Source organism: Coturnix japonica, chromosome 27 (assembly GCF_001577835.2).
Source record: "Coturnix japonica isolate 7356 chromosome 27, Coturnix japonica 2.1, whole genome shotgun sequence".
Taxonomy (NCBI): Eukaryota; Metazoa; Chordata; class Aves; order Galliformes; family Phasianidae; genus Coturnix; species Coturnix japonica.
The window spans coordinates 2,340,617-2,367,594 of record NC_029542.1 but is presented as its reverse complement, the minus strand read 5'-3'; the positions used below and the strand labels follow the sequence as shown (position 1 = coordinate 2,367,594).

Genomic DNA, 26,978 nt, shown 5'->3' with positions numbered 1-26,978 from the left:
CCCCCCCCCCCCCCCCCCCCCCCCCCAGGGCTGTTTGGCTGCACCCTGCGGGGGGGGGGGACACAGCAACACAGCCCTGCTTCTCACACTAACATCACTACAACAGCTGAGGGAGGGGCTGCAGGTTAAAGGGACCCTCCTGCTTCAGGAACAGCATCCCTGCTATTCAGCTACAGCCTGAGCTCTATGCTTACACAGCTACAAGGGGAGGGATAAGGGGGGGATGGGGATGGGGGGGGGCTGCTCCCCTCTCCAGGCTTCACTCCGCTGGGAGGAACCCGGGCGGCTCAAACTTGATGTGAGACAAGGAAAAAACATGGAAGAAAAAAAAGAAGAATAAATGAAAAACGAAAAGAAACCCGAAAACAAAAAAAAAAAAAAAGAAACAAAACAAAACAAAAAAAACCCCAAAAAAGCAGTTTTCTAAACTCCTTAAATTCACTAAAAACTGTGAAAATTCCCGGCAGGATGTTTGAATATCAAACGCAGATTTTGGAAGCTTTAATGCCAAGAGTTAGTTCTGTGTGTCGGTTTTTGCTCGTGTCTCCCCCCCTGCTCCGTCTCTATCTGTGCGCTGGCCGCTGAACCGCTGCTGCTGCTGCTGCTGCTGCAGAGGAGGAGGAGGAGGAGGAAGGAGGGGGGGTCGCCAGGGGGGGGCGGCTCTTGCTGCCGGGCAGGGTGGGTGAAGCTGAAGTGCCTTCGTTGTCCCGGGAGGATTTGCTGCCCGATGTACGTCGGGTGCAGCGCGATGAACGGTCCTGGGGGTCGCATTGGTCCTCGCACTCCGTCCTGGGGTCGTAGCACAGGGGGAAGCAGCGCCGCTCCCAGGGCAGCATGGCCTGAAAGGAAACAGACACAGGGATGTGCTGGATGCTCCTCTTGGTGTTTGACCCCCCCCCCCATCAATGTGCCCCCCCCTCAATGTCCTGCCCGCACCCACCTGCTCATCCAGAGCCTCGGGAGTGGAGCAGCGCGTGTCCTCGCTGGGCAGGAGCCGCAGGGAATCGCGGGACAAGGGAGTGAGGGGAGCTGAGAGCAGTTCGGGGCTGATGGGGCTGCGCGGAGAGTGAGTGTGGGACAGCTCTGAGTGGGAAGGGCAGCCGCCCATGTCCGGGGATGCTGGCTGGGGGGTGGAGGGGGTCCCCAGCTGGGGGGTCGTCCGTCCGTCTGTCGATCTGTAGGACCTGAGGAATGGAAACAGCGCCAAGGTGAGCAGATAGAAGCTGCTATGGGAATAGAACAAACCATGGTGGGTCTGTGGGGTGAAAGACCACGGGATGCTCAGATCTGCCAACAGCATTTCAGGGAACCAAGGGGAGCTGAGCTGAGCAGCACAGCCTGGCCCCGGCCTGTACTTACAGCCCCATCCCTCCTCACTATGGACCCACAATGGGAACGGGCTGCTGGCCCAGGAGGGGTCACTGGGAGCTATTGGGACAGCTGGGGGAGCAACTTGTGGCCCAGAGGTGAAGGTGGGACCTCAATGCTGCGTGGGAAGGAGCTGGAGATGGCAGCACCTCTCCCCAGGATGCAGAGCTCTGCCACAGCCACCTCAAGGCAGGGAACATCCAGCCCTGGGGGCACTCACACCAACGTGAACTGCAGCACAACCACACAGAGCCACCCTGCTGCAAGCACAGCTGCACTGAGAAGGCTGCTGCACGGCTGCATGCAGCTGCAATGCAACCCCAGCTGCACTGACATGGCTGCATGCAGCTGCAGTCCACCAGCAAGAGCAGAGCAGTTCCAAACCAAAGCATCAGAAAGCAAATGGAAAAGAGAATCTCATCCTCCAGCTCTGTCAGGTGAGCAGAGCTGAGAGAAGACACTGCAGCAGTGCTGAGTGATGGTTGGAAGGGCAGGACAGGCGTGTAATGGAACAGAAGCAGAGCTGTGCTGCTGTACCTGCTGCCCCGCCGCTGCGGGGGCACACTCGTGCTCCAAAGCCACCGGGCTCGCTCCATCTCTTCACACTTGCTGTGCCGAGCAGCAAAGGCTGAATCAGACAAGTCCTCGATCTGTGGGAGAGATGGGATGGCACAGGGCTCAGTCTGGGGCTGTTCATGTTGGATGCACATCCGTGTGCAGTAACATCAATTGGTGATGGCCAGAGCACCCCAAGTGCCACCGAACCCAGCGTCACCCCATTGGGACACAGGGCAGCTCTCACCTCCTCGTTGTCTTCATCGGGGCTGACTTTCAGGGCGCCGATGTCCACCTCACGCCAGCTGCAAACAAACACAAGGTCAGGGTGCAGCCAGCCACAGCACAGCCCCATTGATTGAGGAAATCACAACAAGCAGCACCTGCAGGTGGGCGTTCAGTTCAGCTGCACATCTGTCCCCACAACCCCCCCATGGTGCCAGCAGAGCAGTTTCTCACTCCAGCCCCACGTGGAGCAGCTGCTTTCAGGCACTGAGACAACACAATCCCTATGTCTGTGTGAGGGCTCCCAGAGCTGCTCTCCCAGGGGAGGCAAAGCCCAACTCCTCCCCAGCAGCCCCCGGAGCAGAGTCCTGAGCTGAGCTGATGGGCACAGACCTGGGCGTCAGGATCTCCTTGTACTGCAGCTTCTCGACACGAGTTGTGGCAGCGACAGACATCGGGATGACAATGTTGTTAATATCAAATGAGCTTTCCCCTCTCCTCCTCCTCGGCTGCTGCAATGGAAAGATGAGAACAACATGAGGAAGGCTCGGAGGCTTTGCTATGGTGAGGCAATGAGAAAGGACCAACAGAGATCTGTGCTGGAACTGAGTTGTGCTGCCTGCTGCAAGGCCTCCCCATGGGAACAGCCATGAAAGGGGAGAGAAGAGCCACACAGAGCCCAGTTCCCTGCTGTGAAGTGGCAGTGGGACCATGAGCACTAAGAAGTGCAGGCATGGAGCACAGCTCCAATGGGATCAGCACAGGGCTGGGATCAGTAGCTCATCCTGGCTTGTGGCAGCTGCTCTACAACCTGATGGCTTCCACCTGCAGCTTCTTTCAGCCGGGTTTCCAAGCTAGAAATAAGCTGCACACTCAGCTTATCCACTTGGGTTGGATGCTGGGTGCTCTCTCTCTGTCCCCAAACCTCCCCTGAGCAGCACTGCAGCACAGCCATGGGATGCTCCAGGCTCTGAGCACTGCCATCCCAATGAGTGAAGCTGACAGTAAGAAGCTCCTGCAGGGCTTCTCCCCTTCTCGTGCTTTTATGTCCCAGAGCAGCCGTGTTCCTGCATTACAACCTGAGCTCAACCTGCACTAAGTGAAGGGATGCTGCTCAGCTTCCCCATTGCCATTTGTATGGGCTTTGGTAGAAGTGGCAGCACACGACAGGGACCATCATTTCTGAAGCAAAACCTGCTGGGCAACCAGAGGTAAAACTGCAAAAGCACAACAAGTCACAGTGCAGGAAGCTGCAGCTCCTGTCATGCACACACACCTCCCAGCTCAAAGCAGCTCCCCGAAGGAACAAGTGCAATGCTGCTGATTCTGCAGCAAAGTTGTGCACGTTGGGAGGTGCTGCACAACCACCAAAACCAGACCCAAACCTTGTCCTGCCCTGCACAACGCCCACACCTCAGGGCTGCTGGAGCAGCACAGGCGGCTTCTGGGGCTGGTTGAAGCCGGGTGCTGGAAACCAGCACCATGTTGTAACCCTGTTAATTGTGAATGGGCTCAGGGAAGGGTGGCAAAAGGAGCAGGAAGGAAGATCAAGTGCAGGGAAGCACGAACAGATTTCATCTTGACATGCTATGGCTGCTGAGGAGCGTCCTGGTCTCCAAAACACTCGGCTCATTCCAGGGAAGCTGCTGCTGCTGGTTGGAGTCTCAGCCTCCCCTGAGCATTACAACCCACCTCACTGACAACAGCTGATGACGCAACAGCAAACTGTTCTGGGAAAGAACCCGGCTGGAGGTGGCAGCCCCAGAGCTCAGAGCAAGGACAGAGGCACACAGTGAGCTCTGAGCCCCCAAAGCCTGGATCCCCAGCAGGGGCTGCACCACACAGAGACCAGGAGCTTTCCTAGGACACCTCAGAGCTGAACAGAGCGGGAGGGAGCTGGGTCCTGCTTGCTGATGGCTTCCAGAAACAGCTCCACAAAGGTTCCAAATGCTGTCATCTGTTCTGGGAGGCTGAGCATGTCTGGGCACACACTATGAGCCAACCCCAGTTATAACGACAGCTAAGTCCCATCCTCAGCCCAATTTACAGCCCAACACACAGAGAAAAGGCCAGAAAGGGGAAGAACCCAGAGCAGGAGCTGTTGTTGTGTCAGCAGCTTTGTGCTGCTGGTGCTCAGCTCTTCCACTCCGTTTCCTGGCATCCCCTGACATCTTCAGTAACCAGAATCCGGACATGGAGCAAAGCCAGTGGGCTACTGGGAACGGGAACATTCACCAGCACTTACTGAACTGACAGTGAACCTGTCACTGCAGCCGGCTCCGTGCACAGCCAGGAGCACAGCAGACCCAAAGCCAAAGCAGGAGGAGAGCCAACACAATCCCATCACCAGCGAGGTAAAGATGCTGGGAAGCTGAGAGCCGAGCTCAGCAGCTCCCCACACAGACAGCAATACTTACGGTGCCGGAGGTGCCCTGGGAGCTCGTGCTGGTGGGAGCAGAGCCCTCCGAGGAGGTGGACAGCTGCCGTGCTATGGGGCTGTGAGGTGCATGGGTCGCAGCCGCTGCCAAGTAGCTCGGGCCACCGACGTCCGCGTGATGCTTCAGCACTGCATGGGGAGGGAGGAGAAAACAAAGAGCCACGTTAGCACCAAATAAAATAAGGCTGGGGGGGTAGGAAGGAGAAAAGGACCATCTGTGCCAGAAATGGCCAATGCTGAGGTGAGCCCTGCAGGAAAGAGAAGCGATTTGTGACTGCAAACAGCTCGTCAGGGGCTGCAGGGAGCAGCAGTCGGGGCGCACGGTGCGGTGAGGAGGCCCAGAAGCAGTGCGATCCCTCTGCTCCAAGGGGAGACAGGCTGATGAGCAGCAAAGCCCAAGCTCCCCCCGAGCGCCCTGGCCTGGCAGCCTACCTTCACTCCTCTCAGATGAGCAGTCGCGTAATCGCTTTTTGTCATGGGCGGGAGGCTGGACAAGCGAGCGCTCAGGCGCTCTCTCGGCCTTGGACACGGCCATAAAATCGTCTAAGGGCGGCCTGTGCGCCTTGTCTGCCTGGGCTTTGTGCTGTGAGCGCTCTGAGGAGGGGAACAGAGAAAGAGCCATGAAACTCCTGTTTTCACCTCTCTTTCTGCGGGCATGGGATGCATCACTGCTGCGATGCTGCGGCTCAATGGCGTCATGCAGCGGGCAGAGCTCTGCATGGGCACGGCCTGGTGTTGGGCAAGGAGGGTCCCTACAGCCAGGAGCAGCTGCACACACGGCCCCTTCAGCCCCAAAGGCTCCGTTTGAATGCTATCCATCCTCCTCTCTCCTCCCGGACCGCACTGCTTTGGGGTTACCAACAGCAGGGGGGCACTTACTGGCTGCGGTGAAGAAGGAGTTCACCAGCTTGTGGCGGTCCTTGCGAGCGGGGTCGGTCAGGCTGCTGGTGGGCATGGGGGCTCTGTGCTTGAACGAGAGCTTTTTGGGAGCTTTCATTTTCTCGTAGGGTTTGTTCTGCCACTGGGATTTCAACATGCTCTGGAAGTGCAGGCTGGTCGGCACGTCTGCGGAGGGAAAGCAAATGCAGAGTTCACATTAAGTGTGTACCAGGAAGCAGCGGGTCCAGCATCACCTCCCAGTCCCCAGCAAGAACTGCCCCAACACACAGAGGGTCATCACTGCACAGCCACATTTGCCTGTGTATTCAAGGAGGAGCTGCTACGTGAGGATCCAGCATTCCCAACCTGAAGCTCTTTGAGAGCAGCACAGTAATACAGGATTCACACCCAGGTATATCCTGGCAGGAGAATAAAAGGCACGTGGCTCCATTCTGCTATCTGTGATCTGACTTCCAGGGCTCTGGGATATCTCAGCTCATCAAACCTACAGGAATACAGACTGGAAGAGAGAAGTTCAGCTTAACTCCTCCACTTCGGGTCAGGCCAGAAGCCAAACAGGTACGGTGTGAAGTTCATCTGCATGGCAGGGCATCTGCCATGGAACCAAGGGTGCTCCAAATGAGCACACTGCAGGGCCCATGGAAGCAGCAGCCCCCCAGGGTGCTCACAGCTGCACCCAGAGCACTCAGCCCGGCCTGTGCTGCCTTTTCAGACCACGCCGTGCACTGCAGTGGGGCACACGCTCCTCTTGTCCACACTCCTCAAGCTCCATTGCATCCCAGTCCCACACAGACGTGCTCTCCTGACCTCAGCTGAAGGCTGGAACACTAATGGGGTTATTCGGTGCCTTCCTTGTGCAGACAGGCCACGCTATGGGGTCGGCTCTAAAAACCATCAGCTGGACCAACAAACTCCCCCAGCAGCACCGTTCCTCCCCCAGATCTCACACCATGTTTTTGCAGGGACTCCAAAGCGACCCTGAGCTTAGAGGAACCTTCCCAGAGCCCACACGAGGAGCTGAGGTGCCCAGCAGCCCTGCAGAGGGGCCAGCACTGCAACTCGGAGCTGCTGCAGCATCTGGGAACTGCAGATGACCTCAGAGGGCAGCAGGAAGGGATGGCAGCCCTGCTGGCAGCCTTGGCAGCTGAGATGGGAATCCATCCCCAGTCATTCCAGAGGCTGGAAAGCCCCAGGACGGGCAAACAGGGCTGCAGGCTGCAGTCACTGTCAGGGGAACTTGATGCTGAGCAAGAAGCCAGAGCAGCCGTGTTTAGAAGACCCTGGTGCTAAAGCTCTCACTGAGCCCCATCCATGTGGGCAGCAAAGTGTGAGAGCAGTTGTTCAACCACTGACAGCCTGCACAGACTGATCCCAAAGGGGAGGGAGGGCTCAGAGAGGGCCCTGAGGGGAAAACAGCCTCCGCTCTTTGCTCATCTCCTGCCTCTTCCTGGAAATACATTCCACCGTCAGCAGCTGACACATCTGGGGAAGGATGGGCCAGGCTGAAAGGAGGCAGAAACACAAAGACAAAAGGCAAACAAACTGTGCTGCCCTTGTGATGGTCACAGCCACGGTGCAGAGCATCCAAGGACCGGCAGATGGCAACCGCGCCGAGCTCAGCACGGCTCACATCCTTCCACCAAGGTTATTACATCATCCCCAAACTCCCAGCTACAAATCACACCGAGCAGAAAAAGGAGAAGAGAGAAGGGACAGAGAACTTCAGAAGATGTTAAAGCTCCGCCGTGCACTCCACGCTGCTGCACCAAGTCTGTGCAGAGCTGGATTTACATCTGTGAGCACAAGGCTTTGACCCGACCCAAGCACGAGCAGCAGAACATCACCTTCCCCCCAGGAGCCATCCCCTTCCACTGGGAGACCTCTGCCCTGGCCTGCTGACAGCTCAGCTCTCCTGCAAGAGTGCCCACTCAGATCATCTGCACCTCGCTGTGGTCAGAGGGAAACGATGATGGGTGGAGAGCAGTACATGCAGCCAATAGGTTTTAGTCAGAGCAGCAGCAGCCTAATGGGAACGTCCCTTCCTCCTGTACCCTCTGACCCACTCGAGATCGTGGACAACTCCATACAAGGTCAAAGAAACATCCTGCAGCTTCCACCAATCCACAAGTGGTTTCATGCAGGTAAATAAGCTCTGCTGAGGTCTGTGACCACCAGTCACCATGCTCTGATGTTTGGATGGTGATGGAGTTGGATGCAAGGATCCTTATGGTCCCGTCCAACTCAGATTATGCTATTTATGACACCAGCACAGGACCCAGCACAGACTCTCAGGCCCCAGCCAACACTCTCTCTTCTGCTGCAGCAAATGCTCAGCTCCTAAAAGCACGTGCAGATGAAGAGCATGGTTTTAATTGCATCCATCACACCAGCACCTCCTCAGGGTGAAGGCTGCACAGCTCCTCAAGCCCCAGACACTCCCTGGTGTCCCATGTCAGCACCCAGCCCGACCCCCCAACCCCCTCCCCACAGCCCTGCTTTGCTGTGCTCACCATCAGGGAAGGACAGAACGGGATGGATGCAGGAGTCCAGCTGCGAGAGGCGCTCCAGCAGCGGCGCATCGTACTGCATCTCCAGCGCCGCGGAGCTGCGGGCACCACACAGAGCACACGAGGGGTTCACATCACAGCTGCACCGTGCCAGGCTGTTCCGGTGGACCTGGAGAAGGCCACAGAGAAGTTCAGCATCCCACAGGGCTCTCTTTGCATGCTGCCCTTTGATAGATCATCAAATAAACCCTGATCTTATAACACCCTGCAGCAAACCTGTTGATTCAGTCTGGACCTTACATCAACACAGCCGAGAACGACTGCTTGCCTGCACACAGCATCCCCTAGACTTGATTAAAAGTGTTTATCTGGGTTGAAAACCTCATTTACAAAACCATGAGACAGCACAATTCTGTTGTCAGGGAGGAAAAACACCTTCTAGTTCAGACAAGACAGGGAACCACCAGCCAAGAGCTGACACCTACAGCGAGTGAGAAGGTTTTCAGTCTTGGTCTCTAAACCAGGAGGGACTTTCAGTTCACAGACTTTATATAAACCTCCTCTGTATAAAAAACCATCGTGGTGCAGATGCACAACTGGATGTAAAACAGGCAGAGCCAGCAACCGATGAACCCCCCACTGAAATGGAAGGATCCATCGAATCAGATCCTGTGAAGTCTGTTGAGTCTGGTATTATTCAGATAATTTCCACTAATGACTCGAATGATGGAAGAGATAATATCCTTAAGCCTTAGCAAATAACAGTACAACTGGGAAGGGCTGCAAGCAGCTTGGAGGAGAGAGCTGGAATGAGAGAAGTGATGGAAAATGAACCAAATCCTGCTCAATGAGGGTAAAAGCACAGAAATACCCCCAGCGAACTGATTATTCCCACTTTTCAGCCAACTCAGCTGGCCCAGAATCTGTTTTGCTCAGCAGAATGTTTCTTTCTGAGCTCCTTTAAACCCTATCCCCCACAGAGCGAGAAACCCTGAAACTTTGTGGTAATTAAGTTTGACTTGAAACACTTGTGACTCAAACACAACTAAGTGGATTTGTGCCATCCATAGTTCTGCAATCCTAAGAAAAAAACAAAACCCCGTCCTTATTCTATTTCGAAGCATCTGTTCTCCAACTGACAGCTCGTGGCACTCCTGAAGGAAGTTAAGAAGGATGGAGCATGGTTTGTCCTCACATAGGATGCTCAGGGAATAAACAGAGCTGAATTCTGCATGTGGGAAAGGGACGGTGGGGAGGAGCAGAAAATAATGTATTAATAATGGGTCTGTGTTAATTCCTGTATTCAGTATCTGTGTTTCCCATACCTGCTTCACTCAGCTGCTCCCATTTTAGCAGGCTGAACCCCCTGTCCTGAAGCTTACCTTAGGATGGGTGGGTTATGAAAAGAACCCTCCCCTCTGTCAGAATCCAGTACTGATGACAGCTAACAGAAACCTGCAGCAAACCAAAAGCTTCTTCATTTCTCCTTTACTTCTCCCACAGCCCCTGGGCTGCTCTTCCTCCCCTCTCTGTAACCACAAACACTCCCAAAGAGCGGAGATGTCTTTGTGCAAAGCAGAGCAGACCAACCCATGGGGTGTGGGAGCTCCTTTGGTGCACAGCTGGTGCTACGTAGAGCAGAAAAAGAGAGTAAAGCACAAAGGAGCAGCACTCACCTTTTTGGACAGGGGCATAATGCTGCTGGGTCGAACCAGCCGTCGCTTCTTGCAGCTCAGCACCGGGCGCGTGCGGGCGGCCACACACGTCCCATCTGAAGCTGAAGAGACCACATTCAGCCGCTGCTTTTTATGCAAGAGCTCCTCAGCTTCCTGGCCATCTCCCTGAGCGTGTTCTGCCAGGCCAGGCTGAAGACTGGAGAGAACAACAAGGAGCAGAGCGTTATTCCTCTATCACTCACAGACACGGTCACACTTAAAGAGACATAAACTTCTGATCAACACTTGGGAACCATCCCTCCAATAGCCCTCAGCAACAAGTGCAATGTTCACCTTCCTGTTCCACACACCAAAGAGGTTCCTGCCCACATGCAGCATCCTTGCCCTGCTGTGGCACTGATGCATGATGCCACCTACTAAACACCAGCAGAGCTCCGCACCCACACAGCCTTTCCATGCCTATTTTATGAGTGTTTCACATCTAAAAATGCAAAACGTTCGAGCCCTGTGGCCTGATGCCCCATAGCTGACAGGCTGCAGGCACACAGAGGGCTGTACCACGGCCTGCAGTGCTCCAGCTGTAGCCATGAGCAGGTCCATGGGTATTTCTATGTGCTCACATTGCAGCATCCTGCCCAAGGTGTTTCTGCAGCCACTGCCAGAACCTCCACAAGCAGCACAAGGTTCAAACCCTGACACCATCCTCCAGCACTGGAGAACTGCTTTTGCTAGTTTGCATTCCTGCCCTTTTGAGACCTTCTTAGCAAAAGCAACCTGAAGAAACAACGCAGACAGAACCTCATTTCTGATGGAATCAATGGGAGTTGGGGTCCTCTCTATCTCCACGAATGCAGGCCAATGGTCTGCAGATCCTGCTGCAGAATAACTGCAAGCAGGCCTCTCATCTCTGGATCACACCATTTGCATTAAAAATACCCATCAAGAAACAGTTCTGAACACGCTCGCTGCCTGCAGGGCCTGCCCATGTAAACACAGCTCGGTTTCATTCCATTTTCAGGAAAACAATGCTGCATAAAACCTCAAGCAGGAGATCTCCTCCAGCACAGCTTCCAAGCACGATCCACTAGTGAACTATTATTCTGTTTCCAAAAAGGAAACCATTCATCCCATCACCCACCCTGTTACTAACAGCGTGATACAGGCTGGGCACAGAGCTCTATGTACATTGGGGAAGCAGCTTACGTGTTGATAACTCCATTGACGGGTCTTGGTGCTCCACAGGGCTTGGTGGGATGGGACTCAGGAGTACTTGCAGCAGACAGACCCAAGCTGTCCAAGGGCTGCGATCCAGAAACGCTCTGAGGAGGGAGGAGAGAGATGATACATTCACATTTAGAGATGTGTAATGCTCACAGCTGCCTTAGTTTGGTTTCCAGCTGAGGATGCTGCAGTGCAGCTCAGGCTTCTATGCAGAACTACTCAAGATCTTCCCAATTAGAATGCACACAGGCTGTGGTTTTAGGGCCTGAACGGGCCAACTCCATTAAAGCAGAACTGCCTGATGCACACAGTGCTGGAAACACCTTTTTGTCAGAAGAAAGCAAGTAGGAACAAAGTGCAAGACAGAAACCCCTCCTTCTGCCTGGGGTGCGAAAAGCAGACAAACCTTCCTGACCTCAGTGAGCAGCAGCTCCTGCACGACTGCAGCACTGCAATACAGAGCAAGGCAGAAGCCCCACTTGGCAAACAGCAGCAGCAGGGGAAGCAGGGGATGGCCACGCTGCTTTGCAGCCCTGCCTGTAGCACTGCTGCTCTCTACGGAGCTGGTGCCAACACAGTGCAGCAAGCTGCTGCCACGGGCACCTCCATGCAGCTCCTTTTGCTCTCAGACAACTCTCCTCTTCTCTCCTCCCCTCCCCTGGGGTTAAACGTCATTTCTTCTTGCAGCACTTCCTGCACTCTCTGCCAATGTCTCTCTAGCTGGGTTTCCCCCTTTGCGCACGCAAAGGGCGGTGGTGCATTTCAAGTGCTAATAAAAAAAGAGACAAAAGAAAAGGACTGACTTATCTATCGGTACGTCCGGCCAGCCCCCTGCTCACCCTGGGCTCCTTCCCAGAAGCATCAGGCCTCGCTTCTATTAACATCTTCCCTGCAATTCCTCTTCAGCTTAAGGAAGGACTGGCATGGAGCTATGGCCAGCACAGCAGGGACCTGACTCAGCCAGGGATGAGCACTGTGATGGAGCAGGGAACTTGTCTTGAGGAACTCTGCAGGCTTTCCTATGCTTCCAATACAAAGTTTCACCTGTCTGCATGCAAGGCTGCTGGGCTGCCCCAGGCACAAGCGGGAGCCCCATTCCTGCAGCTGCAGGCTGAGCTGTGCCCTCTGGCTGAGCCCCAGCCATCACCCACCGCCTCTGCTGGAGGTACAGGGTGGGAGGGCACTGCGTGACTCATCGGCTCTTTGGAAACGTGGTGTTTATTCTCTCCTCCAGGAAAGGCCTTAAAGGAGGAACTTCTCATCCAGAGCGGTCTCTGAGTTGTTTTTTTTAGAGATAGGAACACGCAGCAGAGGGGCTGGAAAGCATCGAGCCGTTTATCAGCACCATCCCAGGCCGGTCCTATCGCACCACGGAGGGGTGCACCTGAACGGGGGGCTGCTATGGAGCAGGGTGACTCCAAGAGCTGAGCTCTGCAGCTCACAGGGCAGAACTTCAACCGCCGCCGTGCTCCAGTCTGAGCCACCAAAGCCTTCAGGACACCTCCCAAGTCTCCCAATGCAGAGAGCAGACATCACTCAGCCTGCTCTGCAAAGCCTGGCCCCTCATTGACGGCAGCATTAATTCCTCCCAGGACCCTCAGCCACCTCCCACACACCAACCAGAGCCCCAGCACACACAGCCCAGATTCCCATTGACCAAAGGGGCTTTTTGGGAGCTAAGACTCCAAGGTGAAGGGCCGGGAATGGGACAGGAGGCACTGCCTCCCCTTACTTTGCACTGCAGACCTCTCCCAGCTTAAAAACAACAGAAGAATCTAATTCTAAGCAGCGTGAGGAGCTCCAAAACGATAAGCAGCACTCCAGCCTAAGAGGCAGCCTAATGCAGCAGGAATGGTCTCTGAGCTGTGAGCAGACCAAGCTGTGACTCAACACCCCACCCCTATGAGCAAGACTGACCAGGCACAGCCCCCCAAGGGATGGGTGCCCGAGGGCAGCTTTTCTGCTGCTCACACCTCCAGCTTTGATGCAGAGCGGGCAGCCACGTGCACAGCATGGAGAGGAGGAGGTTTGCTTCAGGAGGAGGCCTGCAGCAAGGCAGGAGCAGCTCAAAGAAGGTGCCAAGCACCAGCTACTTCAACCTACTCGACAGTAACTACGCTGCCTTTGCACACACGTTGCTCCTTATTGCTCAGCAGCTATTTATCAGGAGTTGGACTCCACGACCCTTGTGGGTCCCTTCCAATTCAAGGTGTCCTGTGGTTTTCTATATGGCAGCCCAGCCCGTGGCAGGGCTTGGAACCACCCCATCTCTAAGGTCCCTTCCAACCCAGCCATTCTAAGACTCTATTCTGTGTTGCTGTTACCCCCAAGACCTGCAAGAGATGGGATCTGTGCAGCACTTGGGCTGGAGTAATAAAAATCTGACTGCAAAGCTTCTGTCCCAGTGAAAGGGATGAGAAAAGGAACAAGCAGGAAATGAGTAACAACAGCAAGATGGGCTGTGAGCAGCAAAACCAGACAGCAGCAGCCAAGCAAGCCTGGTCTTTCCTATGCACCACATCCAGAGACGTTTTCGATCCTATACATACAGAGATGATACCTAAATATACGGCAAGTGTCCAGAACGTGCAGGGACAAAGCCAGAAGGGACACAGCTCTTCCATCTGCACGTTTCCAGGTTGAAAACAGACCGGTATCATCAGATAAACATCCTGACTTAGATAAGAACGGAAATTTTCATCCTAACCCTACAATTTGATTATTCATCTCCGTTATCGGCCTATTTGCAGGTCAGCTCCCAGCAGCAGCCAACTAACTCCCTGCTGCATGTTATTTCTGCAGAGGATCGGAGCACGCTGTCCCAGCACTTGTTTATTATTCACTGAGAGCTTTTGGGGTTAAAGCATGGAAATGGGGGGGTGACAGACGGACACTCAGCTCAAGGCAGACACTGCGTAATGCTGCGCCCTGTGGCTCTGCTCTGATCCCAGTCCTGCATGAAACCCTCCTGCTCTGCACCACGTTGAGAGGTTTGGGCTGAGCTAATCTGCTAATTAAAGAGCTCGGCTCCAAACACGCATCTCGAAGCCACGTCAAGCGAGGAGATGTTTTATGACACTCACTTGGAATAACCCCTTGTGGTCCGCTGCGAATCACAGACCTCACAGTATTTCCTATTATCGCTCCTGATAGGCTTCTCAATGAGAGGAGAAAACACTCAAAGTTCAACATTATGGATTCTGGGCACAGAAGCATGGAATGATTATGTTGGAAGGGACCTCCAAGCCCATACAGGGCTGCAGGTTTGGGGCAGAGCAACTGGAAAGCTGCACAAAGGAGCTGGGGGTGTTTGGCTGCACGTGAGCCAGCAGCATCCTGGTCTGTGCCAGCAATAGTGCAGCCATCACCCCATTCCACACCACAGCTTCAGAACCCTCTGCTGTAATACGTCCGTGTGTCCCTCAGGATCAAAAGTAATCACAGCCACCCCGAACTGCCTCTGCTCCGTGCCCTACATTTCTGCTTTAAATAATAAATACCTGGTGCTCGGCATCGCTTCCAGAGCATCTCACCAAAATCATTAGTTCCCTTTCTGAGGGGTAAAGCTCAGGCAGATATTAATAGTCACATCTTCAGAAGCACTCGCTAATTGTGCTGCTCTCAGTTTGAGGTGCTTTTTGCTGGAGGGAAAGGATTAGTTGGGATTTTTAAGCTTCATAAAATGCTAATGCGTATTACAAAGGTACCCCAAGGAACTCTGTGCTAAAAGGTGTTTAAATCATATCATTTATTAACCCCAAAGTAAACCGGGAGGGGAGAGCAGTGGGTCAGCATTCCCAAAGGGTGAATCCCATTGGGTTGGGGGATGGGAGCGCTGTGCTCCATGCATTGCTGCACTCACCAGCCGCTCTGCGCCGGGCTCCAGCTTCACATCAGCACTAATGGGACGGGATGCATCATCCACTGTGGGATCAGGGGGTGATGCTTCACCGAGGACTATCAGCCCCTGAAAGAGAGGGAACAGAACGTGGATTAAATGCAGCTCCTTTGGACCCAGCAGAGCAATGGAGCATCCATCGTCCTCGGGAAGAAAACAAACATGACAACCACGTTGCAGCGAGGCTTGCATTCCCACAGCATTCTTCAGACGTGATGCCAAACCGAATCCCTCGCTGCCCGGAGTTCCCTGACACCGAAGCTCAACTCAGGAGGCAGCTGAAGCCAACTCACACACTGCAGCCCATGAGCACCCACTGCTGCCTTGGGCAGAAGGGCCAAACTGGGCAGCCACAGCATCCCACCCTTCCCTGCTCTCCACTTGGACACTGCAGCCAGCAGAGCAGAGGGAATGCTTTGCTGCAGCAAAGAAAGGGAAGAGGCTGCTGGAACAGCACTGGTGCAACCTGCTGCCACTCCGAGCAAAGCAGCTGGAGCAGCAGCCAAAAATCACCCGGTCAGAATCGTAACTCGGGGCAGATTTTTTCCAAGTCACACATACAAAATTCAATAAGGAAGAAAATAAGTGCTGATAAACAAAGCTGGAAAGCTGGCGGGACAAAGCCTGGTGGCAGAGCATTGATTTATCACGGTTAACACACTCTGTCCTGTTTGTGTTTCACTCCAAGCGAAGCTTGGGCTCTTTTCTCTCTCACCAACACAAAGTTTAACAAAATCATGATAATTACTCCTAATTTGAGCTGTACCATAAGGCGGCAGCACAGAGAACCTGAAGAACACAGAACCAAAGTCCTGCACACAATGGTGTCAATGACCAAAACCATGGACCGGACCAACCCCAGCCCCCAAAGGGCTCATCCTGTGCCTTCACACCATCTTCTGTACGAGAGACCCTTAAACACAGATCATTCATGAACTGAATACAACCACACATGGCCTCCAACCAGCAATTAGCAAGCAGCCAGCTTCTGGATAAACAGAATGACTGCTTTCTGTAGCTTTCTGAGCTCCAAGGACGTTCAGTAGATGAGGGAGACTGGGAGCCTAAAATCAATTAAACACTGCTGTGCTGTTCCCACACTCCTAAAAAATCCCCCTAGGAAAGCAAGCCATTGCATCCCAGTGCTGCTCCCAGAGCCATCCCCAGGTGCTGCAGCACAGCTCAGCCATCCCTGCATGGCACATGAGGGAAGAACTGGGTCTGAACACAGGACTGGAAGCAAGGAAGCTGCAGCACACATCCCTCTGCTATCAGTGCTCCTGTGACTCTCAGTGCCTCCAGAAGCTGCATGTTAACCTCACTATATATTTGGCCAAAGAAACCAGATCTGAGTTCTGCTGATGAAGAAACCAATCTGTCTCCAAACTCTTCAATGACTGCCTTCATGCAGCTGGAAATGAAGCTCATTCCACAAGGACCTTTGCACTACTGAAGTGTGGATTCACTCTCTCACCTTCTCTATTCGCTGCAAGTTGCTTTGCTAAGTCTTACCCCACTGACAAAACCAGAGCACGCCTTCCAAGCACCCTTGAGCTCAGTGCCAGCAGCACGATGTAGAGGTGATCTGCAGCCCTGCCAGGATGGTGGCTGTTTGCTGATGTACCTTTCAACTCTGACACAGCACCATCATGTTCTTCTCCCTTCAGACCTGAAGACTGCAACCCTAGATGAATTATGCAGGACACGTGTAGCCATGGTGAGGCCATCCCATAGGCCTGCCAAGCTTCCAGGACCTGCTGAAAGCACTGCATCTTCTCCTTCACTTTGCTCCTTTCTGCCTCTCCTTATCTTTCAGCAAATATATATTGAGCCATTTGGGGTTTTACACTTCCCAACCACCCTGCAGGACCTGCAAGGCGGAAGGACCTTTCTGATGCTGGTTCATTCATGGATATAACAACCACTTCCCAGGGGCTGCCTTCTCTCAATGCTGGATTCCACCCAGACAGCCGTGCTCTCCCCTCTGCCCTTTAGAGCCCTCACTCACCCCTCAGCCTGTTCTTCTACATAGCTGTGTAAAGGCCCACAGCCTTCCTCCCCTGCCTGTGCCTTTAAGGCCATAAATCTCAGGGAGCCTGCTGGACTGAATTCCCAAGGATCTGTAAATGGATGCAGCACCAGGATCCTGCCTGCCACAAACCCAGCATTCCTCCCTCCAAGGGCTGACATTCAGACACACACGCCTGAACAAGTCCTGATAACCACTCCTGCCTCATCCCTTCTCTGCTCTCCCCCACTCTCCTGCCGTCTGAGAGCAAGTTTGAAAACAAAATTCCTTCCATAAAGGTCAGCACTTGCAGTCCCTTTTTTTCCCCCCCGATTCAGCTTTAAGGCTGTACCATCAGATAAGCACCTGAAGATGGTTTCCTTCACAGCCCCCAGCCCTCCCCAGGTCTCTCATTAAGCCCCATATCAGATATTCCCAAAGAGAAAGAAAGAGTGGAGTGATGGAGGAGTGCAGCACACATGCAAAAGCAAGTGTTGTTCAGCACCCAAAGAGTGGCTCTTAATTGAGGTGCTGCTCTTTGTGTCACCATGGAAGAGGACTGCACTCAGCCCATGCCCAACAGCAACCCCATTAGTCACAATATGAGATGCAGGGAGGGGAAAAAACACATCATGCTTTGCACACACATCCCCCACTGCATGAGAAGAGAACCAGCAGGAGGCAGAAAGGGCAGAACCCCCCCGGGATCCCAACAGCGCTCACCTTATTGGCTCTGATCTGCTTGTAAATATCCGTTTGCTGCCGGATTCGATACTCCAGGTCTGAGACGTGAGCTTGGAGCCAATTCCAACGGCTGACGATGGCTGCACGGTCTGCTGCCCATCTCCACTCTGCCCTTCGTCTCCTGGAAGAACAGACAGGGGGTTCGGGGGGGGGATGATTTTGAGTGTGACTTTAATTATACAGCCCACAGAAAACCCAGCAGAACTGACAGCCAGATCAAAAGCAACACGCTGAATGGCACGGCTGATACCATCTAGCCACTGCTAATGACTACCAGCCCGGCCATAGACAGGCTGTAAAAGCCATGTCTGTGCAAGGCGACATGAAACAACTTTGGGTACCCACTGATTGAAGTTCTGCCTATGCAGGCATTAAGGTTTTACTCCATCAGCTCCGGTCCCATTTGGCTGCAGCCAGACCCACTTCTGGAACAAAACTTCCCAAACTCTTTGCAAGGAGCCATGGATCAAGAAACACACCCCGACATCAGCACAGAGCATGTGGCCACACAAGGGCAAGCTTCACAATGCACCCATCATGTTTAGGGAGCTCACAGTGCCTTGCAAAAGCTGTCGCCCTTCAAGGAGGTGTTGCAAAGGAAAGCAAGCAGCAGCAAATCGCTTTTGCATCAGGTGGCTTGACCCAGCAAACAAAGAAGCTGAGAAAAACCATCAGATATTAGTGAGTGAGCTGCACCTCTGATCTGCATGGCTGAGAGTGAAGGTGAGAGCACACCAACACGTGTGAGTGCATGGGGAACCCACACACTCTGCAGCCTTCAGCTGACTTCCTATCTGCCTTCTCTCTGCTGCAAGCACCAAAAGCAGCCCAGCAGGAACATAAACGTGCTTTTGCTGATGCGTGGACCGCACCATTGCATTTTATGGTCAGCTGTTACAACAACACGACGGGAACACAAAGAGCAACGTATGTGTAAATCCTCCCCTCATCCCCCTGCAGTGCTTCTGATGCAGGATACGGTGCCTGCACGGTGCAAACAAAACCCACTGATGCCCACTGCCCACACCCTGCACAGCAGCTCCAGTTTGGTGCCAGCAGATGAAGGCACATTCCCAGCACCGCAAGCAATTGCACCAGCAATCACTAAGACCTGCACCAGCCCGAGCTCTGCCCTCTGGGATATTGCACCATGTAAAGAGCCCCCTGCTGAGCCTGGCTCAGCACAAGCCTTCCCAGAACACGTTATTTCTCCAGGAACTGACCTCTTCTATACTCTTGTTGCATAAGCTGAAGGCAATTCGACTCCAGCAGCCTTGGGTCAAGCCCAACGTCAGACCTCCCCAAGCTTTGGATTCTACAGCAGAGCCTTAGCATTGCTCTATGGGGACCAAGATCAGTGCAGGAGGAAGGCAGAAAGCTGCTGAGAGCTCCCAAACCTCCCAAGCCTTCCCTTTGCTTCCCTGTGCCAGCTCACAGAGCACCCGAGTGGGCTGAACAGCACCTTGCTGTACCAGCAGCAAGTAAATGGGGCACAGCAGGACCAGGCTGCCACAGCCACCTGAGATCCCAGCAAGGACACAACAGACCACAAAAGTGGTTTTAAAGATGAGAGTTTAAGACACTCAGCTCTATTAAAGGGCCAATTATCCATATTAATTCTGCACGTGTGTTACCTACCGCCGGGCAGCAGCCCTGGGGCAAAGGTTGTCAGCATGAACACAACGCAATGCTTCGTGTCCATACAGGCACAAGGACTACTCCCAAACAACAGCAGGATGCCAACAGAAATCTCACAGTTACACCAACTCCTATTTGAAGCAGTGGGTCCCCGTTCTCTTTCTCTCCTTGTTCTTTGAGATCCTCTAACACAAGCCCTGAGAGCGAGGTGAAACTCAGCCAGTATCACCGATGCTTATAGGGAGAAGGCTGATAAAAAGCCAAGCTCTGCTCACGTGCAATTCAGATGATACAAATCCAGCTTCATCCATTGCTCTGCTCCATCTTCAGCACAGCTCAGCTGCAGTTTGCATCCCCCTGTGCTGCAGGATCACTGCTCTGCCCCAACGCTTTGCTGCATTGCCTTGAGCTCTGTGGGCAGACAGAGTTAAAGTGCCCAATGCTTTCACATGACGGCTCCAAGGGAGGAAGAGAAAACCCCACGAGTGAGAACGATCTCATTAGCTGCTGGCAACACTTCTGCCTGCCAAGGAAACAACGTGAACAGCTCGTTCTCCACCCCCACCCATGGATGGAACCCACGGATGCTGATGGGATCTTCTGTGCACAGCCCTGCTCAGGGCCATGCATGGTCTGCATTGCAAGCATTGCTCCAAGCACAGCCTGATGCTTTCCCTGTGAGCAGCAGCCGTGCAAAGCGCTCAGCTGGGTGCTGCGCCTGCACAGGTCAGGATATGAAAGGTTTGTTTTGGCATCTCTGTTCATCCCTATTAAAAAGAAGGAAAAAAAAACAACAAAAAGGGGAAAAAAGAAGCCAAGAATCCCAGGTCAGTTATTCCACGATGCCTGAGCTCCTGCACAGGGATGATGCTGGGTATGGATGTCCCACATGCAGCATCTCAGAGCTCAGCACCTCCCGGAGCAGGCGGTGCTCAGTGACTCAGCACAGTGCTGGTGGTGCTGAGTCACTGCCATGTGCTGCTGCTCCCAGCCCTCCCAATGGGAAGCACGAGCCCTGAGGGGAAGCTCAGAGCCCTGCTGGGGTCAGAGCTGGATGTGGCCCCTGAGATACTCATTGAGCCATAGAATGGCCTGAGTTGCACAGGCCCACAGTGCTCATCCCATTCCAACCCCCTGCTATGTGCAGGGTCACCAACCAGCAGCCCAGGCTGCCCAGAGCCACATCCAGCCTGGCCTTGAATGCCTGCAGGGATGGTACCAACCTCCTGCCTGATGAAATACAAGTTCAGTTCACAACAAACTTCTTCCAAGAACGCACGCTCCTTTTTGCTAAGCACGGCCCTTTATTAGCATTGCTGCTTTGCTTACAACTGCCACCTCCCCAACCAGGCTGAAGTGCACAGGAAAACACAACCGCTGTCTATCTAGATGCACAGTTTTCATTGTAAGTCGTATCTATGCCCTAAGAAAGCAGGATGTGGCAGCAGCACCGTACCGTGCCAACCACCTCCCTTCAGCAAACAGAGGCACAGCTCTGCACCCAATGCACAACCAGCACCCAAACATCCTCTTGCAACTCAGAGCTCCTGAAATGGCAACGAGTGCAACCATGCAAGCAGCTCCAATGCATCCCTGCACAAAAGGAGCCTTGAATTCCTCCACCGAACACTCAGCACAGCAGACACTCGGGGCATGGTGCAAAGCAGTCGGAGCTGCAGTCACCCAACAGCAGAGCCCTTTGTGTGCGTGCAAATGGAGCAGCTCGGGTCTGTCCCATCGGTGGCACCATTGGCCCTGCGGGGAGGGCAACGCAGACTTATGCAAATGGAGAGAGCCATTGTTACAAGGGAAAATTTATTTCACATTCCTGAGCAGCGGCAGTTCCTGGAGCATAACAATTGGAGAGGCCCTTCTGCTGAGGACTGCATATTTTTACGCTCCGCAGTAAATCAATATTCCATAAGACAGAAACTCGGTTCAATTATTGCCGGCCCAGGACGGCGACTCCGGTTGGTGAACGGCGCTGCATCAGAATGGGACTTATTTGGGACGTGCTTCTCATTGTTCAGGAGTTTACTTAAGGCAGAATGGATGGAATGATGCTCTGGGACATCACCCCATGCACAGCGCTCAGTGCCAGCATCCAGGGAAGCAATGAGTCCCAGCTCGTCCCTTTTCCACTACTAGAGGCCATGCACAGCTCCAAAGGGTGCGTGCAGGGCTCCCTGAACCCAACGATGGCCTCTTTGGTCTAAAAACAGGCAGAGCGAGGACAAAGCTGCCCATCAGTGTTAAATCTGAAGGTCATTTAGCCAAGGCAAGGGGCAGACGTGCTATTTCCCTTGGATCCACACCAGGAGTTTCCCTCTCTGGGCACACAGAGCAGGACGGTTTGCGTGCCCTGTATGTGAGAGAGGGGAAAAGGAATCTTAATGCTGATGGGTACAGCAGTGTGAAGAAGTGCAGAGAGAAACAGAAAGAGAAGAAGGGGGGGGATGCCAGAAGGCTAATGGGGGTCACACTGTGCATTGCCATCAGCAATGGGAGCAAAAGAGCCAAGGAATGAGCAACTGGATCCTGCAGCAAAGCTTCATGGCAGCGGGTTCAGTGCGAGCACAGAGGCAGGTGCTGCTGCTAGGCAGAGGGAGCAGGGACATGGAGCTCACTGTATGCTCCAGCTGTGAAAATCCCATTGTATTCCCATTAGGAGAAGAAAGGCTCAGCCCTCATTGTTCCGCTGAGTTCAAACCCTTCTGCTACAGATGCTCCAAAGGGCTGAAGGAACACATGGGGGGGAGGACACAAAGAGCATTGTGGCTTTCCAAGGAAGGACAGAGCTCCAGGCAGCTCCAAGAGCCTTCCTGCAGAGCAAGCAGCCACTAATGAACGCCATTAATGAGGGAACATCCCATCTTACCTCCCTGTCATCGGCCACATCCCCCTGCACCTGCCACATCTGCACCAGCACAAAGCCCACACCCCCAAAACCTCTCAGCCACTCCAGGCTCCTTTACATGGCTTTTCCCATCGAGGAGTTGTCTATGCAAGGAGGACTGAGCCGAGGGCTGCACAAGGAGTCAGAGCAGCCACCATCCAATGCACTGTAAAGCAAGGACCTCCCCTCCCTGAACATAGTTTTATCCACAGGAGGCCCGTGCTACTCGCTGCGGGTTGACAAAGGCCTTAATGTTTAAACTTACAGATACCCTATTTATTTTCCTGAAAAGAGTACGGGGTAATTCAAACCCTGGGAGAGCACGCATGCCTTGGAGGAGGGAAGGAAGCAGCCTGAATGAGCCTGCGAGCTCTTTTCTGCAGGGTTAAGGGCTGGTGGAATTCCTGTGCACAGCATCCAAGCTGCAAATCCCTCAGTAGAACAAGGCCAGGGTTTGCACAGACTGCCCTGACACTGCAGGCTGGATGCAGGTCGGGGATGCACAAACAGCTCGCACAGCACTCAGTTCCCAGCCTGCAGCATCACAGCCCTCTGTTAGCACCCTCAGTTCTCGTTTCATAAGACAATTCCCCTTTAGGTCTCCATCTGAGGGCACACACAGGGGAACCCCTCTGTTCCCAGCAGATAGAGGTCAGCAGGGTACAATACTGAGCCCAGTGGCTCTCAAGGACACACCACGTTCCTACCTGCAGCATTGCTCCATCCTTCTGCTCAGACCCTACACAGCCAGGTGATGAGGAGCCCCAGCACAGCCCCAAACCCACAAACCCACTTCCATTTCTCCCAGCTTTTCCTAACGTAACACGGCCAAACAAAGAGCCAAGCCATAGGTTGGTATATAACAGCAGTTCAGTTCAGGCACACACACACACATCCCAGTCTGCACGTGCAAAACTTGAACTTTCATTCTGGATTGCTCCAAATGGCCCAGAAAGAAATAATGTGATTTTGGAGTGCTCCAAACGCTCCTTTAAAACTGAACTGCTGGAGAACCCACTCACAAGGCATCACTATTAGCAATATCCCACCAAGTGCTGTAGGTTTTTTGCCCCCTCCTCCACAGGGTGCTGCTCATCCCCCCCAACCCCGAGTGTTCACATCACAAACCACTCCTCCATTTACACAGAGTAAAGTACAAACCTCTCACTGCTCGTTAGCTGTCACTCCCTCTGATTGTGACCTAATTACATCCCCAGTGCTGGTGCTGGGGTTAGCGGCTCCATGGGCACAAAGGAGCAGGGATTCACATGGTGAAGTGCACAGTGCAGAGTCCAATGCACGAAGCCAAAAGGCACCAGCTCACGAAGCCAGACAAGTGAACTCTCCCACTTACATCCCCTTTGCCCCCTCCAGCAGTAATGGCACCAAGACCCCCCTGTGCATCTCAGAGCAAATCCAAGCACGCTGCATTTCTCCCTATGCACAAAGCACCATCCAGCCCTGATCACACCGAGTGTTTCCCAACAGTTCATACAGGGCATGAGATGGTTGGAGCTCAGAAATGCTCCCACCAGTGGCTGGGATGCTGGGTGGGAGCTGAGCAGGGTGTCAGGCTCCTCATATACCAGGAGCACTTACAGGGAGATCTGGGTGCACTGCTGGCTCTTCCCTGCACAGATGAGCATTACGATGGCCAACCAACACCAGCTGCACCCATCACAGTGGTGTGCACTCAAAGCTTTGTGTTTCCAGAGCAAAGCCAGAGCCAAGAGCAGCTGCAGCAGATCCCTAATGTGTGAATAGCATAGGGCCAACAGGTGTGGGATCAGGAACCTGGCCTGGTGACAGCCCTCAGTGCTCCCTTCTGCACAGGCAATGCTGGGACAATGGAGTCACTGTCCACTGCTTTGGAAATGAAGTTCCTCCATGCGGAATTCCAATGGCACCAAATAAAGGCTGCAACCCAAGCATCACCCCCCAGCCAGCCCTGTGGCCAAGCTCCTTGTACCCTTGATGCTGCTGGAATATCCTCTGGTTTAACCAATATCGCTCATTATACAGGAGTGGAGGTACCTGCTGGTCCTGATGGGCAGCTCGTGGGCTGGGCAAACTCAACAAAGAGGAAATCGGTTTGGTCACATTTCTAACACTTGGGACTCCACCGCTGCATAAAGGGTTGTGCAAATCTATTTCATAAATAGGTCAGAGAGACACGAGGAAGCAGATGAAAGGCAGATGGCTGTGAGAGAGGAGAGGCAGGAGGGAGAGGGCATCTAAGCCAGGAACCAAGCAACTCCTCGATGAAATCCCTGCTGGGTTTCACTCTCCTGTGTGATGGTGTTGACATGAAGTGAAGCAACAAAGTCCGTTCTCCTTTATGTTGGGGAATAAAACGAGGAAAAAAGGCATAAAGCCCACACAACCATAGAATTGCTCAGGTTGGAAAAGACCTTAAAGATCATCAATTCACCTCCCAGAATCTCCAGTTCAGAGGGGTCAACGTCAACCTGGAAACGCAGCCCAAAGGACAGCATTAATCCAGGGCACACTGCCCTCCACCTGCAGGACTCCCACTGCTGTCCATACAACCTTTGTGCAAACCCAAACAGCCACGACCCACACGCACTGCAGGAATCCCATCTCCTGCCATAACCCAAACCCATCCCTTTGCCCAGCACAGCACAACTACAACCCCACTGCACTGTTTCAGCTATTCCTCCTCTGTTTTTCCCAAGTCTATAGCTCCACATATGTAAAAAAATACAGATCTCTTTAATATTTAATTGTTTGAAGGTAACTCTTGCTAAGACATCAGAATGGTTCGGATAGGCAGCAGACAAAGCACATCCCAACTGATTAGCAACTGAAAGGGGAGAACGGGAACAGGAGGCACTTGGAGTAATTCCTGCAGAAACAAGGAGCTAAATTAAACTTGATTGAAGGAACAAAAAGTAGTAAAGGCTGCACTGACAGCAAGATGGCTCAGTGCACGAGTGAGAACAGAGCATGCTTCGTGCTCCTGCCCATATTTAGCAGCAACCAAAGAGCGCGGGGTGGAATCGTGGTGTTGGGATTTATTTGTGTAGAACAAACAGGTCAAAATGGAGCACTCAGCAATGCTGCATCACCCCCCATCCATCCCATACACTGAGACCTGCTGCTGGAACAACCACCCCAGCAAAGCAGATGGGAGCATCACCGGAGTGCAAGGTCCTGCAAGCTGATGGAGCTCTGAGCATAGAGACGGCAACGTGCAACCAGAAAACATGGAAAACCATCTCCTGCTGCAGCTGCTTGTAATAAGCATCCCTGGTGCTGCACCAGAGCTGTGCTCATCCTCCCAGCGCTGCGATCTGCTGGAGGATCTGCTTCCTCAGCATCCCACAGCTGATGTGAACACAGCCACAGAATCACACAGCCCACACTGCTGCTCTGTCCCTGCAGCTGGAAATCACCATGGAACCATGTTTCCACCAAGCAAAGCCCCATCAGCAGCAAGCAATGAGCAAGTAACTGCTGGGAAACACCTCCAGGAGCACAGCTTTGCTGGGAAGTGCAGTTGTCTCTTGCACAGGATATCCCCCGGGAGAGGAAGGAGGTGACATAACCTCAACTTTTCTAAGAGTAAACACACTGGAAACGCAGCCCATGATGATTCTGCAAGGCAAGAACAAACAGAAGCAGCAGCAGAGGGAGAGGTCACTCACTTTGCCTGGGGCTCAGCTGGGTTGGGCACAGCGGGCAGACCCCAAGCCTGGGGTCCTGGAGTGATGTTTGCAGCCCCCTCTTTCCCATTTCCCTCTCCTCGAGCAAAGGACAACCCTCCAACACCTGTTGCAAAAGCAAACATGCCACAGAACCCCATTCATTCTGTTCCAGTTTGCTTGACCCAAGCAACCAGTGCCTGCCTGGCATCATTGCAATCAGCCTCAGGCTTCTCTGCACCAATGGCACGAGCACCAAGCTGTGCTGCTGCTGCCTGGACTGTGACCGAACCAACAGCCTCTGTGAGTGTATTTAAACAATAAAAATGCATCAGTTATTACTAAAGAAAAACAAGTCTCTGTGTCATCGTATCGCATAGCAGGAAAGGAACAGGCTGTACCCATTTTTCAGCTGTTGTTATTACTGCAAACAAACATGAAAGCAGAAAAAAGCATCATTTCGTTGCAGAGCATCTTCCCTGCATCTGCTCACCGGGTGAATAAAGCCTCGGAGCCTCCTTTCTCTGTCTCAATGCTTCTCCTGTTTGCAGCCTTCTTTAAAGGGACATCCCCCACTTTGAGACAATGGCTTCAGGGTTGTGGAGGAACTATCTGCAGCGCTGGTGGGAATACAGTGCACAAGGCTTCACAACGCACCCTCTGCCCTCTTCCTCTTTCAGCTCTATAAATTAAGGCTAAAGATTAAACCTGCCAAGGCACCAAAGAATAAAGCCACCTGCTCTAAGGGAACTACAGGAAGCAACAGTGCCCCTATGAGCAAAAGCACTGAGACGATGGGGCAATCCCAGCAATGGATGCACCCAGAGACACACGGAGCAGCCCAAAAGCACTTTGGGGTACAACAGGGCTGCCCCCCCAACCCAATTCAGTGCTCACTAAAGACAAGTCCAAGCTCAGCTCCCAGGTTAGTCAGTGTTTGCATCTTGAGAGCACTACACAAACACTCCATGTGCTCGGCGCTATCAGCAAGTCTAAGGAGAGCAGACTTGGCTCCGACGGAGAAGACTAGAATTACACACACACACCAATTAAAATGCCTGGATCCCTTCCAGGGCGCATCGCTCGGAATTCTGCTTGGCAGTGCACAGCCACATGAATATCTGCTTCTTGTAGGCGGGGTGTAGAAACCCGTCCAGCCCAGTTCTGACCCTAAAATGGGGTAAATAATACAACCCTTGCATGGCAGAACAGCCTGAAAAGCAAAGGAGGGTCCAGCTTT

The 26,978-nt window shown here is 53.3% G+C and overlaps 1 protein-coding gene across 4 annotated transcripts in view; it reads right to left on the bottom strand.

The window, feature by feature from the left end:
• Nucleotides 1-471: 471 nt before the first annotated feature.
• KANSL1 (KAT8 regulatory NSL complex subunit 1) overlaps nucleotides 472-26,978 on the bottom strand; it is a 54,951-nt gene continuing 28,444 nt past the window's right edge. For 3 of the 4 annotated variants that reach the window (XM_015885770.2, XM_015885771.2, XM_015885772.2), the window contains exons 3-15: nucleotides 17,519-17,660; nucleotides 14,752-14,856; nucleotides 10,872-10,987; nucleotides 9,669-9,864; nucleotides 7,996-8,161; nucleotides 5,465-5,650; nucleotides 5,018-5,179; nucleotides 4,566-4,714; nucleotides 2,542-2,660; nucleotides 2,171-2,228; nucleotides 1,906-2,018; nucleotides 941-1,184; nucleotides 472-839 (exon numbers count right to left, since the gene is read on the bottom strand). In XM_015885770.2, the coding sequence (XP_015741256.1) occupies nucleotides 564-839; nucleotides 941-1,184; nucleotides 1,906-2,018; nucleotides 2,171-2,228; nucleotides 2,542-2,660; nucleotides 4,566-4,714; nucleotides 5,018-5,179; nucleotides 5,465-5,650; nucleotides 7,996-8,161; nucleotides 9,669-9,864; nucleotides 10,872-10,987; nucleotides 14,752-14,856; nucleotides 17,519-17,660 (2,032 nt within the window). In that variant the 3' untranslated portion in view covers nucleotides 472-563. The remainder of the gene's footprint in view (nucleotides 840-940; nucleotides 1,185-1,905; nucleotides 2,019-2,170; nucleotides 2,229-2,541; nucleotides 2,661-4,565; nucleotides 4,715-5,017; nucleotides 5,180-5,464; nucleotides 5,651-7,995; nucleotides 8,162-9,668; nucleotides 9,865-10,871; nucleotides 10,988-14,751; nucleotides 14,857-17,518; nucleotides 17,661-26,978) is intronic. The other variant, XM_015885773.2, reaches the window with a different exon arrangement.